The sequence below is a fragment of the Lissotriton vulgaris genome, chromosome 6, assembly GCF_964263255.1.
Source record: "Lissotriton vulgaris chromosome 6, aLisVul1.2, whole genome shotgun sequence".
NCBI classification, from domain to species: domain Eukaryota; kingdom Metazoa; phylum Chordata; class Amphibia; order Caudata; family Salamandridae; genus Lissotriton; species Lissotriton vulgaris.
Window position 1 is genome coordinate 1,850,145,349 of NC_141694.1, and position 19,074 is coordinate 1,850,164,422.

Below are 19,074 nucleotides of genomic sequence, written 5' to 3' on the forward strand. Positions count from 1 at the left end.
TCACTCACTCACACTCACCCACCCTCACTCACCCTCACCCTCACTCACCTTCACCCTCACTCACCCTCAACCCCTCACCCTCGCTCACCCTCAACCCCTCACCCTCAACCCCTCACCCTCAACCCCTCACCCTCACTCACCCTCAACCCCTCACCCTCAATCCCTCACCCTCAATCACCCTCACCCTCACTCACCCACACTCACCCACACTCACCCACTCACCCACACTCACCCACACTCACCTTCACCCTCACTCACCCTCAACCCCTCACCCTCACTCACCCTCAACCCCTCACCCTCAACCCCTCACCCTCAACCCCTCACCCTCCACCCCTCACCCTCACTCACCCTCAACCCCTCACCCTCAACCCCTCACCCTCAATCCCTCACCCTCACTCACCCTCACCATCACTCACCCACACTCACCCCCACTCACACTCACACTCACCCACCCTCACTCACCCTCACTCACCCTCACCCTCACTCACCCTCACCCTCACTCACCCTCACTCACCCTCACCCTCACTCACCCTCACCCTCACTCACCCTCAACCCCTCACTCACCCTCAACCCCTCACCCACCCTCAACCCCTCACCCTCACTCACCCTCAACCCCTCACTCACCCTCACTCACCCTCAACCCCTCACTCACCCTCACTCACCCTCAACCCCTCAGCCTCACCCTCACTCACCCTCAACCCCTCACCCTCACTCACCCTCACTCACCCTCAACCTCATGCTAAAGATTTACAAAAAAACCCATAAACAATTCTAAAAGCACTAACTCTAATGCTGCGAGACCTATTGCATTTCTAATGCTTGTATAACTTTAAGTTTATGAAGCAGGTGGGACAAATTCCGTCGACGCCATGTTAAAGTCAGGCCGTACGTGCAGAACGTAAAAGCGGTGATAAAACATAAGGCCTTGCGATTTTGCCTGATTCGACAATGGCTAGCATGCAACGCACATTTAACCTCACAATGTTAGGATACAACACTACAAACGTGTATCCGATAGGCACAATGTACCTGCAAGATTACACATCGGTATGTTCACGAACCGATTATTCGCTGCTAACACTATCTCTTGTGCAGTTAACGTTCATAAACTGCCTCCACTGGGATCGCGCCACCTCTGCCTGAATGCCTCCTTTCCCGATCCAAGATGGCGACCGGAAGTTAGTGGCGAGAAGTTGTTTGCACCAGGGGTGCCCGGCGCGTTCCAGCCAGGAGAGGGGAAGGTGTGTGGGAGGGGCAGGCGCGAGACGGCGCGTGCCGTGCCTGGAGAGGGTGCGCGTGCCGTGCCTGGAGAGAGGGAGCGGGGCGCGCGAGACGGGGGACATGCACTTCTCCATCCCAGAGACCGAGACCCGCAGCGGGGAGGGCGGGTCCTCCTACGTGGTGAGTGATTGGGTCCCTGAGGGCGCCCCGCGCCTCATCCCCCTCTGCTTTACTTTGTGCACTTCTCACCCCACCTATCTCTGGCTGTCCCGCTGTCTGTCCGCGGGTGTTGTCACCCTCTCCTCCTGTGTCCAGCTGGCGGTGCTCCTTTTGATTATCCTGCATCTCTCGTTCCTGTCACCCCTCTTCTTATCCCGCCCCCCATCATGCCGGTACGTGAGCATCCTCCTGTCTGTACCCCCACCCCTCTGCAGGGCCAGTCTCCCCCTCTGCCCCGCTGTCTGCACCCCTTCCCTTCCACACGCCTCCAACCCCCGGTACCCACCCAATGCATCTCTTTACCCGGTTGCATTTATTTGCAAGGGGCCCTATTTGCACCTCTTCTAATACATGTGCCACCCCTCCCCTTTAAATACTGTAGCCCCAATATCTCTATAGCCCCCCTGCTGGGGGTGCCCCTGTGCTGTCAATGCCTCCCTGGCCTTTGCACTATCTCCTCGCACAGCTGTTACATGTACAACACTCTCCTGCCTGCCGCTGCCTGTAGGATCTTCATACCCACCACCCCGCTTTGCTCCTTACCCCCCATTTGGCCTGACACACTTTTCTCCTTCCTGACTCTGATCTGCACCTCCCTACCCATCGCTTTTCTTCTGTCCCCTCCTGCCTGGCAGATCCCCACAAACCGCATTGCTTCGTGTCCTCCTGTCTGTCTAACCCCTCTGCGGTGCTGCTCCTTGTACCCCCACCCCTTGTCTATACAACCCTCCTTTTCACCCTACTTCTGTATCCCTCGGCATCCATCATCTCTGTACTGTTCACCTTCCTGCCTATACTGCCACCCCTCCGGCTTCACTCCCCGTACATGGCCAGATTCCTGTAGCACCCTCCTGGTGATCTATTCCAGCTTCCGTGCCCATTTCACTTTGATACCCACACTCCGGTGCCACCACCCTCCTTCCAGTCTGTGCCATTTATAGTCTCTCTTTACCACCCTCCTCCAGTGCCTACAACCCATAGTGCTCGTGCCACCCTTCATTCGCACTATATGCCCGTCAGTTACTTGTGCCACAATTCACCTTGCTCTGCCGTGTCTGCACCACCCTGCAACCTGTTATTCAACCCAGCTGGCCGTCATTCCCTTTGTGACCTTGCACCCATCCCTTCTACCAATTTTCATGACTCGACCTCCCTATTCGCTACACCACTGCCACCCTCTGCCATGACCCTCTTTGCCCCCCTCCCTTTTCCGTATGTTCACATTGTTTGCACCCTCACGTTGCCACACCTGCGCCCACCAGTTCACCCTCTGCACGGAGACCCATCTTTGACCCAGCTCTGTTAAAGTGCAGCGATGCTGAAGATAATTCACCTTAATTTCCAAAGACAGAGTTGTGTGACGTCGCCTTAATGAAAGCATATCTAGCTATAATTTGGAGTGAGGAATTCGCAGTTTCTTTTTAGTATTTGTGCATATTTCGTGAGCCCCTGGCTACTTTTAGGTGGAGTGTTGTTGCCTTCTTTAGAAGCATTTTGCGGTTGCCCCAGCCGGTGAAACATGTCGGACTTGTGGGTTGGGGAAGCTGCAGAGTGTTCTTTGATGAACCCATGTCCCAGTCCCTTGCTTGCGTCCGTTTTATTTTTAATTTATGTGTGTTGTGCAAATGTTCCATAAAATTGCTACATAAACTGTTTTCCTGTCATCCACTCTTGACTAAGGAAAAAAACATCCCCAATTACTGGGTTTTGCAACAGTGAATGTGTGCAAGCTCTGTTGGTACTTGCATTAGTCACAGAAAGTTATTTTTGTCTCCTGAACTAAGTGAGCAAGTCATCCAAATGCCTTGGGGTATGAAATGGGCACGAAGGTTTTTTTCCCAAATGATTTAACGTGTTCAGATGGCAGGAAGGAAGTTCGGAAAGATGACTTCGCTCATTTTGAGCGTGCTGTAGAGCTGTAGAAATGTGTTGGCTTTTTTTGGTCCCTTGCTTAATTTAGAAGTCCCGGGTAACACTTTCATTAGTGGGGCATGGTGGTCACTGAAATGAGGATCAGTGTGATCTATTAAGCGTGTTTATGGTGTGACGACATAAAGCTCTTGCCCTAAAGCTGGGTGAAACCACAAGGCAGGCAGCCAAGTGGTTTGTATGTGTTATACGTTTATTTGAGGACAGTTTAAACAAGTTTATTTTGTAAAACAGGGAAATGTTTATTGAAAATGTAAGCATAATAGTGTGCTATTTGAATTTTTTTTTAGTGTAGTAAAACAAGCGCTAATTACTGGAATATAGTTAATAATTTCAGAAAAGAAACCAATGCTTTGCTGAAAACAAATTCTGTATTCAGAAGGGAGACATTAAGAAAGGTTTTCTCTGCAGCATGCAGCCAACAAACAGCACTTATCGGAATGAGAATGAGGCTTTGTTTACCTTTCGTGAATAGAATTTTATCAAGCAAATGGACCATTTCAAAACATAAAAACATATTTCACAGGGTACTGTGTAACATTTTAAATACATCACTGGGGCTTGTGAACGAGGTTTTATATTACTTTTGTCCATTTGACACATTGTTTTTTATACCACTGCATTTTGTGTTCTAAAAGATTCCAAATCCTGAGCTACTATTAAATAGTAGTAGTGTAGTAATAGTGACCTCACCAGGCACGATTACATTAGTGGCCATCCCATGCATTATTGACAGCAGTGATCACCTTAGTTTATCGGCTGTCATGTAAAAAGGCGTTATCAATTTGGAATGCCCCTGCTTGGATAATACATATCATATTAGTAATAAGTCTTTCCTATGCCGCATGATGTATCAGCATGTACATTTTTTTTACTTAACATTAGGTTATGATGAGTCATGCAAATACACACATTTGTGTCTCAAATACCTGTTTCTATTTTGATTTCCATATCTTAATTCAGTCCAGCAAAAGCCTTTAATTTCCTATGACTGGCTGAACACAGGAGAGCTAGAGGCAGGTGGTGAGCTACTCACTGGAGAAGCCTGCGTTAGAATGAGACGGCATTGGGTCAGGGGGAGACCCAAAGGCGGGGCGAGGCAGAAACCTGCATTGGGAGGCGAGACATTGTGTAGCTTTTCAATGCAGTACAAATCCATGCATTATACCGTCTGACGTTTGGCAGAACTCTAGACAGGGTGGTAAAACTGTGTATGGGGCAAACGACTGCTGTATCCGCTTTTACCCCCCTCCCCGTATTTCAGCAGACCTGCAGTGAAAGTCTGGGTGGCAGGATGTGGTATAACGGCCAAATCTGCTGACTTTGGAACTGGAGAACCAGGGTTGTGTTTCAGCGTCAGCTCAACATTCTGTGATTCTGGGCAAATCACTTAAACTCCCTGTGCCTAAAAAAATATATTAAAAAATGTGTTCTTGTGTAATGTAACTAACTGGTGCTCATGTAAAGCGCCCCAATACCTTTGGGTCAAGTTCGCACTATATAGAACTGCAAAGATAAAAATCTGCCCATATGTCTCTGTCACTCAAGATAAACTGTATTCCACCAAAAAAGCTATAAATCACAATGCATTAATAATACATCAGTTAAAATCCACATCCAATATTGTACATATCAAAATGACACAATTAGATACAAATATTGCCAGGGCGAAACGGTTAAACACAGTCTTAATTATAACTTTTATCTCCTCCTAATAAAAAAGCTGCTTATATAAAACATAGTACTGCAAAGCAGATTTCAAGGGATCATGGGGACTGCAAAAAGATGAGTCTTATGCAGTCTCAGCATAGCCTTTTGTAGTAACGGCACCAGAAGATGGCGTCTTGGCTCTTGATAGAAGGAGCAAAACAAAGTTTAGTGACTACTGCTTTGAATAGAGGTTGTCGCAACCTCACAGAGGTAAAATCTGATTTCACCCCCCCCCCCCGAAGAAGGGGGGCAGGTTTAAAGTGCATAGTCTGAAAAGAGTAAGCCAATGGAGATGTGAATGTGGTGTAATCCGTTCCAAATACGGCTCTATGCTCCGAGTTGTTGAATCATTGGCATAGTTTGCAATTTTCCGCTTGGCCATAGACCACTTTTAAGCTTTTGTTCAGTAATATGGAAGGTGCACTCGATGCTGTATGCCAGTTTTATGATTAACTTGATAAAATAAATATTTTTTGACAAAATTGGCCTGATTGATTGACTTCGCATCGAGTGCACCTTCCATATTCCTGAACATTTTGTCCTTCTCTGCATCTCCGGACGGCGGGTGCGGGAAGCGATTGCACCATCTCTAATTAGACTGTAGATAGGGATTGGATGTGCTTGACCCTGGTCAGCCGTTTGTGCTTTTGCTGTTAACTTTTGTAGGTTTTATCCATATGTCTGTCCTTGGAGTTAGAAATCGTGATGAGGTGAGGGTGTATAGTTGGTTGGAATCCACACGCTTCTCATGTCTGGACGGGTTCTATGAAGGAACCACAATGCAATGACATTGCATGCCATAACGCTGTCTTAGTCACAACTGTGTCTTTACCACCTGTGCCTTTACTACAAATTTTGTTGTAAAAGGCTTGATTGGTAAAGATTATACCCTGTGCCCTAAAACCTGGCCCCTGCCCTACAGCCCAGCCCCGCCCAAAAACTTTCCCAGCACTACTCACCAAGCTGCCGCTCAATCCTTCCTGTTCTTTTCACCCCTCCCCCATCTGCTCTGAATCTAGAGCGCTAACTACCTTTACCACGCATATGTGTGGTAAAGTCATATGCGTGGTAAAGTCAAGGTTGGTAACGTTTGAGTAGTAACAGAGCGCATGGTTCCGTCTGCGTTGTAAATGCTGTTTCCCGCCTGAACGTATACTCTTCTACCAGCGTGCAGTGTATTAAATTTGTATACAGACCTAACAGTAATCTAGATGGAGCTCTACTTCAAGGATAGTTAATGTAAATATGTAAATTGAGCCGCACCCGAACATGAGTGTTGAGGTTAAGTGCCATATAAGAGTCTTGTTACAGCACTCATTTTATGCCCATGCCTACCAAGACAGCTAAACTTCATGGCATGCTTTTTACCACTGCATTAAAGTATTGTCCCAAAGATAGTCAGTTTTGTTTTGGCAGAGTTAATTGTTGAGTCCCACAAAGACCTTTTGGATTCAAGGCTTGCAGTTAAATGCAACAAACAAGGTGATGCATGGAATGCTTGGATTACTATCAGTTACCGGTGATCGCTCGGTTTGCATCCCAGGCCATCATTCTCCACCCACCATGCACCTCTAGACAGGCCTGCCATATGGAAATCAGTGCTTACCTTCTCCTCATGGGAACAGTCCATCCTGAAACAGGGGTTACCATACATCTTGGAATTTCATGGCCTACCTTTAATGAGGCCTAAGGTTGCAATTCCCAGCCTTTTCCAACGTGTATAGAGTATGCTTTGCTTCCTGTTCTGCCAGTACCTTCTCACCATGGTAGCATTTTATAGATCAGGAAGAAAAGGTAAAATGAAGATGCTTCCAAAGAGTCTAAACAAGGGGTTCCTACCCAGTGGTCCACGGACCCATGGGGGTCCGCAACGCCTACTCAGCGGGTCTGTGACTGCTTAGACCAGCTAATAACAGTTTAATAAAAATGTATATAAATAAACAAGCAACACTGACAATGTTTAAACATTCTGTAAATGTAAAATAATTAGAAATTTGAGGCTAAGAATGAAGTTGATATCTTCAGATTCATTGGGGCAGTGCAAGTGCATAAAACAATATAATATGAACGATGGGTGACTAATTTGAATTGAGAGACGCTTCAACCTTCCTGTTTAAAATTTAGATTGTGTTTGTAATTTAAATGATATATTTTATCATTTGTGTATTTGCGTGAGGAAAGCTTATGAATGTACTTTTGTGTATTGTTTTGCAGTTCAAATCCTCAAAGTTGATTAGCCTGTGATTCTTTGCTTCCAACATATGTCTCCGATTCCAATAATGATTCAGTAGGGGGTCTTCAAATTTAAGTAATGATTAAATGTGGGTCCAAATAATTTAAAAAGTTTGGAACCCATGTTGATTTGCATAAGGCTGGTCTCTATCTAAAGTGGCACGATAGGCAAAAAACGATGGACTGGAATGCAGTCCAATCACTCAGCAGTCAGTGGATGAGATTAATTCAAGCATTTCATCCATCACCTTGTTGTTTGTTGCTGCAGTTAATAGCGGGGATATGTGTACAAATTTTCCAAATAAAATCTGCCTAGCCAATAAAGCACGGGAAGCGACATGTTGCGTATTGATGAACCAACCTGTCTACTTCAGAAATGCTAGTCCGTGTTCTCCCATATTTAAAAAAGAATAATAACCTTTTCCAGCTGTACAACCCCAGCTGCTGGAAAAAATGAGCGCAGCTCTCAGTCCAAATGTGCATGCTGTAGAGACTGCACTCATCCTGCATGTCTGAAACTCCTTGGGGCCTACATAGGCTTTCCGCCTTCTGATGCCGATGACCACTATTGAATATTAAAGAAGACTTGTTTTCTCAAGCCAATGTAAGAAAGGATCGGGTCAAAGAAAACTCTAAAAGCAATTCTTGCTCCCTATTGGTTTTATTTTCGGAAATGAAAAATCCCTCACGGAAACATGTGAAGGAGTAAGACGATTACAAAAGACCCGTTTGTGAAGCTATTCCAGATCCTTTTTTTAAATCTCCATTCCAGTACTTGGATGTATGCATTTGTTATAATAAAAAAAATCTCAAAATCAAAACTGTATGAGCATCTCATACCAGAAATATCACAATTTTATATTCTTCCATTTGAGGTTCAAGCAGAATCTGAATATGTATTTTTCTTCTGCCTGTATTTCAATGGAATATAAACTCTCGCAGTGACTGTATTTAGACTCGGACCAATAACCAAGAAAAATGCCAATGCTGCTGCTTATTTTACATCAATTTGGGAAAAGATGTGCGAGACCACCACCACTTCATCTTTAAGCTCATTTGTAGCTTTTATTTCTTTTTTTAATTTCTATTAATTTTTTCAAATGAATTTCTCCCAAAATACAAAAAATTATATACATTAGACACTATACCCACACAATACTTTACACAAAACTGAAGAACTGTACTCATCTTAAATAATTCACACCATTCTTACCACTCATACATTCCATACTCAAAGCATATATCCTCAATACACTCCTACAATGTGAACCAAACAGAAATGCTTTTTCCAATTTACATTTGCTAGAAATACTTGACTGTGCATTTTTTACAGAAACGTTAATATTTAATAACCTAAATTAAGTTGGAAACAATCCTATTTGATAAACATACAAGTAGCTCAAAGCACGCTGTTTGGTTACTCCAATGGTCTACGCGTTTCAAACCCCATTGAGTTAAGGGTTCTCATCAGGACCAACCTCACTGAAAAAGACACTAATCAAAAACTTAACCTTAGCTAGCCTTTAACATAGCCCACCAGGCTTGTACTCTGCCTTCACTTACCTCTGGATGGGTTCTAATCAAGTGACGACCATTAATCGTATCATCAGCGGTGAATCTGGGTAACTGTTAAGGTCAGAGAAAGAAGATAGAAGAAGAAAAGACAAGTGACTGTCCTGTAATTGTAAGGCTAGCTAAGGTTAAGCAGTAGCATTGGCTTTTTTCTTGGTTATTGGTCTATAAGTGCTCAGCCTTGCTGTTTACGAGCAATACCCTTTGGTGTATTAGACAGCGGGCACAGGCTTTTAGATTTTTCTTCAAGTGTGATTGTTTTTTTCCCCCATGGGTGCAGGTCTGACACACCAATGGAGCACTGGTAACATATTTGCAGTGCAGCCATTCAGAGTTTCTAACCTGTCTCCTTCATGGTCACATATATAATTCTCTGCTGCAGTTAGTCGTCTTTTTCTCTTGATGCTTTAAAGGCACTCTGAAGAAATTGAGATTCATAAAGGTTGTTGGTATGTGACTTGTGAGATTAAGATATTAAACTACCTTTGACCTGTGTAGTGCTGCAAAGAAGAGTATAGATTGGCAGCTGAAGAGGCGCCATTTCAGAGAGGTGATGTGATGCCCGCCTCGTTGTTATTGATGTTTCCTGCCTTCTAATTACTGTTCATTCGTTGGTATAAAAGGCACAGTCCTCTTACATGATCTTCAGCTTCTGTTTGAGCTCCTCAGAGCTCTCCCTGCCTTCAAGGACTTGCAGGCGCTGCTCCCATCCACATGCACTGTGGAGAAGTGTGGCTCAATGATTAGAGCGGCAGACCCTGATGCAGAGTTCTAGCCCGGGACCAGGGTTCAATTCCCCGCCTCGCGGGTCTTGGGCTCAAAAATTCCACGGACCTGATAATTCTCGCCTCTGTGCCTATTCCAATCATGGAGTCCCACTCTGCAACTCTGGGCAATAGCTTGCTTAATCTCCACAACGGCCCCCACAACGCTAAGGATGCCTGGCCTCCACCTCGGGGGTGCCCAGGAGTGGACGCCTCACAGGGAAAGCCAGGATGGGTTCCACAGCGGTATTTGTACAAGCGCCTTGAGACCCTTGCGGGTGAGTAGTGCGCTATATAAGTATCTACATTACAATTTACATTACATGCATAGGTCCCCCTGTGCAGCCTTCACTGCAGTGAATTGCATCACCATAAACCACACCTTGCTTAAGGTATCCTTCCAAAGTGATAGTGGGTGGACAAGTCTTTCCGCCCGGAAGCAGACTCCAGAGCTTCCCTACAATCCCTGGTCTTGATAGTAAACAGGGGGCTGGACCCCCAAACCCCTTTGCCTAGGAGTATTCTCTGCCCAGCAGCTCACCTGTTTAAGAGTCCCCAGGAATGGGACTGAATTGCCCTTGATGCTGACTTGGCATTTGAAATGTGTATTTTTCAATTTCAATTTCGAAGCTTTATTCGATTTTCACATATTAAAAATCATAAAAGCAGTTCATACAAAAAATATATCTTTACAAGCATACATAATATATGGATTAAAAAAGTATTAAATCAATTGGTGTGATTCAATCGAATAATTAATAGTTGATAGTGAGTTCCGTCGTTTTAAAACACTTTTTAAAAACATCGTCATAGTCATTATGCATAGGGGGTTTCCTAATTGTTGCAAATTCAGATACGCTGGCCTACACTGCTGCCAGGCCCCACCTCTCAGGTATTGTTTTAACCATCTAGAGCGTTCTTTATTATACAGTTTGCATAGCAGAACTAGGTGGAAGGTGGTCTGGGGTGATACATTGTCACATGGGCAGGCAGCCAGAGTTCTGTTCCAATCATTTTTAGCTGGGTATGAGACCAAATGGTGAAAAATATTGAACCTGAATCTAGTCAGGACAAAACGTTCAAACCCCAAAGTCACAATGTTTAGATATGGTTGTATCTTGTGAGTAGTCAACAACAACTGGTGATCGAGCACAGATTTTTTGCTGACTTCACTTCCAAACCTTAGTATGTTAAAGTGCTCTATACACAATTTTGTCAGGACTTTCTTCGGGATTTCCCCAATTAATTCGGGGTTGTTGTACCATTCTGGCCTGTCAATATCCGTTAAAACTCTCCTCACATACTCAAGCCATTTGATACGTTTTGCGTTGTCAAGGGCCATAACATTGTTGATTATTTCTCGATTTAGGCCCAATTCTGGCGTCGCCCATACTCTCCGCCAGAGCAGAATTGGCTGGGTTTTAATCAGGTCTGTCAAATGTTCCATTCCTAGTTCCACATGACAATTATAAACTGATATGCTCTTCGGGAGGGACAGAAGGGATCTTAAAAAATTATTTTCTACAATTTGGAGCGATGTTACATCCTGGTACCCCCATATCCCTGCTCCATACAGAGCAATACTTCTGCATTTTGCCACGTATATGTTGAGCATGATTTCGGGTTGTTTTTTTGCCCAGTTTACTTGCAAAATGCTTTACAGCCGCAATCTAACGTTTGAAGGCTAGAGTTCTATTTTTCACCTCAGGGCCCCATGCCCCTGCTACCTCGATTGTAACTCCCAAGTATGGAAATGTGTATTCAATTAGAACCAAACTGATCCGATTCGGGGGAAATTTAGCCATAGATTCCTTACTTTAGGATTATCCCCAGGTGTCATACTGAATCTGGAATTTTTTCCTGGGCAGTACCCATGCGTGCCGGTAGGTGGCGTCGCTCGGCTCCACGTGGCATCGTACACGCCAGAAGTGATCTGTTCAGTGCCGGCATAGGCGCCACCCTATCATGCGGACGTCAGTTCTTTTCTTTCCAGGCCAGTCTGCGCAGTTTTGGAGTGAGCTACCCAGGAAAGCAAGTTCACCCCCTTTCTGCTCCTCTTTCTTAGTACTTCTGTTTATTCTTTCTCTTGCCCAGCAGGACTCTGCTTTGGGCACCTTAAAAGGCTATTTTTCTGCCATCTCAGCCTTTTTGCAGTTGCCAGATCAGCCATTCCTGTTTAAATCCATTTTGGTAAATGGGTTTCTGAAAGGTCTTCAACATATGTTTCCACCTTCACCCTTTATCATGGCTCAGTGGGACTTCAATCTCATGCTTGCATTTCTGATGTATGCTCCCTTTGAGCCACGCCTTTTCTGGTAGAGACTCTGTCTAGCTGCATATTCCTTACCAAGCCACCCATCCTCCCCAATCTGCAGACCTATTTGTAGGAACAGGATTTTTCTAATTTTAGAGCCCTAGTTTTACACATCAGTGGTCAGTGTTCTTTGTGGCTCTGCGCTCTTGACAAGGACCGTCGCAAAAAGAAACTGATGTCCGCGTGCTGGGGTGGCGCCGGTATATGCACCGCGCACGTCCCTTCTGGCGTGGACGATGCCACATGGAGCCGTAGGATTCCACCTACAGGCGTGCAGGGGTGCTGCTCATGAAAAGTTTCCAGAAATAGTCTGAAGCCTGGGGATAATTCTAAGGTAAGTCTAAAGCTAGATAGTCTCTACCAGATAAGGCGTTACAGAAGATAAGTAACTTGTTCATCACTTATTTTGTGATATGTAATGTTTTGTTTATTTTCCAGCCTTTGTGAATTATTGATCTAATTTCATTTTTGGGGCAAGGGGGAAATTGGTTAACAGAGGGACCATTTGTCTCTGCTCCAAATTTCGAAGGATTCGTATGGGGAGTGGTGTGTAGTAGTGTGGCCTGGACTTGGCTTCCCTTGGCCTGTTGAATTTGATAGCTGTTACCATGTCCTGATAGGAATGTATGTGCGCTTTTTTAGGTCTCGGGACGAAGCTGCGAAGCAGCTTCCGGTCAGAGAATTAATGACCTCTAGTGGGGCCTCAGAACCCGCCTCCCTGCCCCGTCTCTCACCATTGGCTGGCTTCCTAAAAGGAGGCCAGCCATTGGAGGAGAGATGCATCACTTCAAACAAGCCCCGTCTTTTTCGGATTTGGGGGCGTGATTTTTTGCATTCTTTAGCCCTGTGACGTCTGTCACTCAGGGCGCAAAAAACACGCCCCCGAATCCGAAAATGGCGTGCGTTTCCCCGAGGCATTGTCTCCTTGCCTCGGAGAAACGTGGTCGTGTTTTTGGAGCTGCTCGCCTCCCTTCCCTGCTGCTTTTAGGAGCTGCTCGGCTCCGCTCGCCTCCCCCCTCCCTCTGCCCTCCTCCGTCGCGCTCTCGCCTCTCCCCCCCCCCCCCCCTCTCTGCTGCAGCTCTCGGCCCCCACCCCTCCCTCGGCTTGTCGATGGAGCAGAGAAGAAGCCTTCAGCAGACAGTCCGTTCACACCTCCTGCACCATGCGTGCAGCATCCATGTATCTACGGCGGAGGTGGCAGCCAGGCACAGACACGAATGTACCTCTTCGCACGCCCCCCCCTCGCCATCATCTGATTGACCCGATGTGAGGCGGCCAGTTTGGAGAACTGTGTACGATGAACCTCGGCTCCGCTCGCCTCCCCCCTCCCTCTGCCCTCCTCCGTCGCGCTCTTGCCCCTAACCCCCCCCCCCTCCCTCTACTGCAGCTCTCGGCCCCCACCCCTCCCTCCCCCCCCCGCTTGTCGATGGAGCAGAGAAGAAGCCTTCAGCAGACCGTCCGTTCACACCTCCTGCACCATGCGTGCAGCATCCATGTATCTAAGGCGCAGACACGAATGTACCTCTTCGCACGCCCCCCCCCCCCCTCCCCCCCCCCCGCGCCATCATCTGATTGACCCGATGTGAGGCGGCCAGTTTGGAGAACTGTGTACGATGAACTGGTTTGAAGGAACTGGGTTCAGTTTACGTCCACCTTTATGGCTGCCGGGTCGGCGGGACGTATCTTTCTCACATTTTTTGTAACCGTCTTTAATATGTGTCCAGACAGGTTTGGTTTTCCATGTACTGAGAAGTTGTCGCATGTGTGTGCAACCACCATCGCTCATAAATGCACACGTCTGACACTTCCACACCCGACGCTCGAGCAGTGCCTCCGCAGCAAACACTCGCTCCCCAACAGCCAAGAGCTCCATATCCGCCCCGTTCCCTACACCGGTCAGTGGCACAGGCAGCCCATAATACTCTCGTGACGTAACTGTCTTTGCCAGCGCCGTTGCTAAGGTCTGGGCTCCGTGCACAGCTTTACATTTTGTGTGTTTTCTTTCTCCTACCTTCTCACTCTTGTCCACGACAAGACGGGAGGGGGGATGTGAGTGAGACAAGTTCTCCCGCTCACCCCCCCAACCCCCCCATCCCATTTTCCAACACACCCTCAATTGAAAGCGGCAGGTGGGCAGGGGCCAGATTTGCTTTCGCCCAGGGCGCTCTCTTTGCAAACTCCATCTCTGAGAGTGTCGACGTACATAAAAGTCCAGGGAGTTCCTTCCCTGGAAGACGCACCTCCCCCCAACAGAAGCATATTTATTTGCACAGAAAGCTCATCCGAGGCACATCTTTTTAAAGATGTTTTTGCGTGACACTCCTGCGTTACTTTATGTTTCCAGGGGGAGAGTCTCCTCGTGACGTCACCGGTGTAAATGGTTACTGCCCCCCCCCCCCCCCCCCAGCACGTGCCCGCCTATCTACGTCTGTTTGTGGCTTGTTGCTACGCGGTTCACATCCTTAAGTACACAGTAGTCAATGCTCAAAGCTGTAAGTGGCAGCGAAGAGGTCTGCCGGCCACCTTGTTCTCTCTGCTTATACCCTTGCAGCAGGGGTGTCCAAATAGGGAACCAGAGGGCCATATCTATGACAGATTTTCAGGCTATACATATAAAGAGAACTACATACAGGGAAATTCAAGTGAACTAATTTACATAGTCAGAGGTAGTGGGTACAATTGTAGGTAGGCTTCCAAGAACAGTTTCAATCAACCCTCCTGGGCCCGCATTGGACACCCCCGCCTTCAGGTCCAGTGGTCTCCAGACATACGCGTCCACAAAACTATCACTCTGGATGGGATGGGTGAAAGAGACTATGCCTTCTCAAAGGGACTGTGCTGCCTCCCTTCTTACTGTGTGTTAGTTGTACAACAGTCTCTGCAGTAGCAGCTAAACCCGCTGGGCTATCTTGTGCCACAGAATGCATGGAGTGCGGCTCAGTGAACAATGCATCGGCAGTGACGCCATGTTGGAGTCATGTCTCCCAAGATCGCGTTCTTTTAACCCTCAGTTGACCCTCAGGTTCTTTCCCTCTCTTGGGCCTTGTATTTCTCAGAGAGGAGTTCCAGTTGCCCAGTTAACAAATGGCTCCCACTGGATGACGTTGCACCACATGCAGTGATGAACATTGGATTTGAGTTATATTGTGCGAATTCATCTACAAATTAAAACCAATGTCTTGTCACCAAACAACAAATGCAAGGTAAAATCACTGAACAACATTAAAAAAATGTTTCCAAGGTAAAAGAGGCTTGGGCAGGAGTTCCATCCCAGATTGACCAATCTTAAATTCTTTAGGTATTTTAAAAAAAAACGACTTTGTAAAATTTAAAACACAATAGGTTCTGCTCTTTAATACCCCTCCCTGCCCACCTCTTTTCAAATTCTACATGTTCATAAACAGCAATGCTCTGAACAGACTTGTTATCTTTGATGTGAACATTTTCTGTTGTAAGGCGCTCTGATGCCTTCGGGTCGAGCTAGCGCTATATAAAAATCTCAAATAAATAAAGTAGCTTTACGTCATGAGGCATCTCTTTGCTATGCGGTTCACATCCTTAAGTACACAGTAGTCAATGCTCAAAGCTGTAAGTGGCAGCGAAGAGGTCTGCCGGCCACCTTGTTCTCTCTGCTTATACCCTTGCAGCAGGGGTGTCCAAATAGGGAACCAGAGGGCCATATCTATGACAGATTTTCAGGCTATACATATAAAGAGAACTACATACAGGGAAATTCAAGTGAACTAATTTACATAGTCAGAGGTAGTGGGTACAATTGTAGGTAGGCTTCCAAGAACAGTTTCAATCAACCCTCCTGGGCCCGCATTGGACACCCCCGCCTTCAGGTCCAGTGGTCTCCAGACATACGCGTCCACAAAACTATCACTCTGGATGGGATGGGTGAAAGAGACTATGCCTTCTCAAAGGGACTGTGCTGCATCCCTTCTTACTGTGTGTTAGTTGTACAACAGTCTCTGCAGTAGCAGCTAAACCCGCTGGGCTATCTTGTGGCCACAGAATGCATGGAGTGCGGCTCAGTGGACCTACTGGTGACACTCCAACAGGTATACTATAACCAGATGAAATCTAGGCTTTTCAGGACTCAGTTTCCCACTTCCAGCTCTAGAGCCTAGACCCAAAATTGAGATGGCGATTTAAAAGGCAACATTCTGAGAGGACTATTTTGAAATTGTATATCAAAAGTGAGACTTATTGCCACATTTATTTAATAACTAAAAGGGACAACTGGTAGGAGCATCTGCAACCCCCCCCCCCCCGCCCCAAGCAGTTTATTTGTTTTTAAAGTTCATTAGGCATTCAAACACATTTTGACAAGCAGAGGTGTAGCGATCCATAGTGCAGCAAGTGCAGTGGCACCAGGGTCCAGCGCTGTGAGGGTCACACCGCTTCACAATTATGGATGCTTTTACTTCTCGGCACGGGATCAGAGGGCTCATTTTCCATGGTTCCAGTGGGCCCTATGGCACCCTTGCTACTCCGCTGTTGACAAGCCCATGATTGTTATGTTAAGTTGTGTTATGCAGATTCGTAGAGTGCAGTATCACCTGGTACGATATCCTGGCGCTGAGCAGCTGCGAGTCTAGACACACCTGGAGCCTTGTGGGACTACTCGAAAAGCCAGGTCTTCAGCTTCTTGCAGAGTGCAGAGTGCAGAATGCAGATTCAGAATGCAGATTCAGAATGCAGATTCAGAGTGCAGATTTAGAGTGCAGATTTAGAGTGCAGATTCAGAGTGCAGGTGCAGAGTGCAGGTGCAGAGTGCAGGTGCAGAGTGCAGGTGCAGAGTGCAGGTGCAGGTGCAGAGTGCAGGTGCAGAGTGCAGGTGCAGAGTGCAGGTGCAGAGTGCAGGTGCAGAGTGCAGGTGCAGAGTGCAGGTGCAGAGTGCAGGTGCAGAGTGCAGGTGCAGAGTGCAGGTGCAGAGTGCAGGTGCAGAGTGCAGGTGCAGAGTGCAGGTGCAGAGTGCAGGTGCAGAGTGCAGGTGCAGAGTGCAGGTGCAGAGTGCAGATTCAGAGTGCAGATTCAGAGTGCAGAGTGCAGATTCAGAGTGCAGAGTGCAGATTCAGAGTGCAGAATGCAGATTCAGAGTGCAGATTCAGAGTGCAGATTCAGAGTGCAGATTCAGAGTGCAGATTCAGAGTGCAGATTCAGAGTGCAGATTCAGAGTGCAGATTCAGAGTGCAGATTCAGAGTGCAGATTCAGAGTGCAGATTCAGAGTGCAGATTCAGAGTGCAGATTCAGAGTGCAGATGCAGAGTGCAGGTGCAGAGTGCAGGTGCAGAGTGCAGTGTGCAGAGTGCAGTGTGCAGTGTGCAGAGTGCAGTGTGCAGAGTGCAGTGTGCAGTGTGCAGTGTGCAGTGTGCAGTGTGCAGTGTGCAGTGTGCAGTGTGCAGAGTGCAGTGTGCAGAGTGCAGTGTGCAGAGTGCAGTGTGCAGAGTGCAGTGTGCAGAGTGCAGTGTGCAGAGTGCAGTGTGCAGAGTGCAGTGTGCAGAGTGCAGTGTGCAGGTTCAGAGTGCAGGTTCAGAGTGCAGGTTCAGAGTGCAGGTTCAGAGTGCAGGTTCAGAGTGCAGGTTCAGAGTGCAGGTTCAGAGTGCAGGTTCAGAGTGCAGGTTCAGAGTGCAGAATGCAAAGTGCAGAATGCAGATTCAGAGTGCAGAATGCAGATTCAGAGTGCCGATTCAGAGTGCCGATTCAGAGTGCCGATTCAGAGTGCCGATTCAGAGTGCCGATTCAGAGTGCAGATTCAGAGTGCAGATTCAGAGTGCAGATTCAGTGGGTGACTATGTGTGTGTGGGTGGCTTTGTGTGTGTGGCTCTGTGTGGGTGTAAAATGCAATAGGTCATGCATTTGCGAGCGATTAAGCTATTGGCATTGTAAATGACAAGGCCATTTATTTAACGATTACGCTATCGGCAATGTAAATGACAATGCCATTTATTTATGATTTTTTTTTAAAACACCCCAAAAAAAATGTCATGAGCAATGCCAATAGCTCTACCTTTAATAATGCCGAGACCATTGCATTGTAAATGCTTGTTTATTCTTCTCTTCCATTCACTTCTCTGTGGGATGCCCGGTTTGTGGTGTTGCCTGAAGGAGCTGTAATTCATTTGTTGTGGAAAGTGGTTGTTTGGTTGTAAAAGGGAATGCTTTTTATTTGGAGAGAGCTCTGCCTTTACTAGGAAAACTATGCTTTCAAGGCTTTTAACTGTTTAGGACTATGGGAGATTTGGTATTTCATTAGGCATGTAGCCCAGAGATGTAAATAAATCCTATTGTTGAGAATAGGAGTCGGGGCAGTTGTGTTCAGTCTAGTTGTATGCACCATTGCCAAACTAGCGTCACCATTTCAGCGTCAATGTATAGTCCACAGGGGCCAAAAACAAGCAGCAAAAGAAGATAGTCTTTCTGCTGTTGCTAATGAGTAATACTTGCTTTGCCTGCTTGAGGAAAACTGTAGGAGTCGGTCCAGCCCCTAGCCTGAATCTCTCTTTTATGGACTTGTTCTCAGAACTGCAAGAGACTATTCCCCGAACAGACGCAAAAGAGTATTCGCATCTAAACATCATGGGAGGCAGCATGTGTTGTCTAATGGGAACTTGCCTCCAGGATGCCTGTGGTTCTCGAAGCTGTGTAGATCCTCTACCTACAGAGACCGCTAACTGGTTGATAATTTGCATTCGACTGATGAACTGCACTGAAAACCTTTTGGGCCTGAGCTAGATGAAAGGTCTCAGTCCAGTTGTCCACATGAATTGGAGTCAATGGGATCAGACTTGAAACTACCCGAGGAACTTGGGTTTTTGGTAAATCCTTCTTTCCCCAATTGACCCTCAACTTGAAACGCCTCCTGGAAACCATGTATCTGCTTCTGCTGAACCTGCTTTGAGCACTGTGTAAATAATTTTTGCCACAGCTGCCACTGCTTCTTGAAGTCTTTAGATTAAATTCTACCTGCGTGGACGCAGTTTTTTGGTTGATCATGAGCTCTAGATATATCACCGTGAGAGGGGGCCCGTCTTGTATTGGAGCATATGGCATGGAGCTGCGGCAGGAGCTGTTTGACCTCCTGCACATCTAGCCACTTCAGTGGAC

At 46.7% G+C, this 19,074-nt stretch overlaps 1 protein-coding gene across 2 annotated transcripts in view; it reads left to right on the forward strand.

The window, feature by feature from the left end:
- The first annotated feature begins 1,187 nt into the window (after positions 1 to 1,187).
- The window catches only part of SNX17 (sorting nexin 17), a 214,892-nt gene continuing 197,005 nt past the window's right edge, over positions 1,188 to 19,074 (forward strand). The window contains exon 1 of one of the 2 annotated variants that reach the window (XM_086928164.1): positions 1,188 to 1,401. In XM_086928164.1, coding sequence (XP_086784290.1) covers positions 1,342 to 1,401 — 60 coding nt within the window. In that variant the 5' untranslated portion in view covers positions 1,188 to 1,341. Of the gene's footprint in view, positions 1,402 to 1,592; positions 1,614 to 19,074 lie in introns of those variants that run through there. The other variant, XM_086928165.1, reaches the window with a different exon arrangement.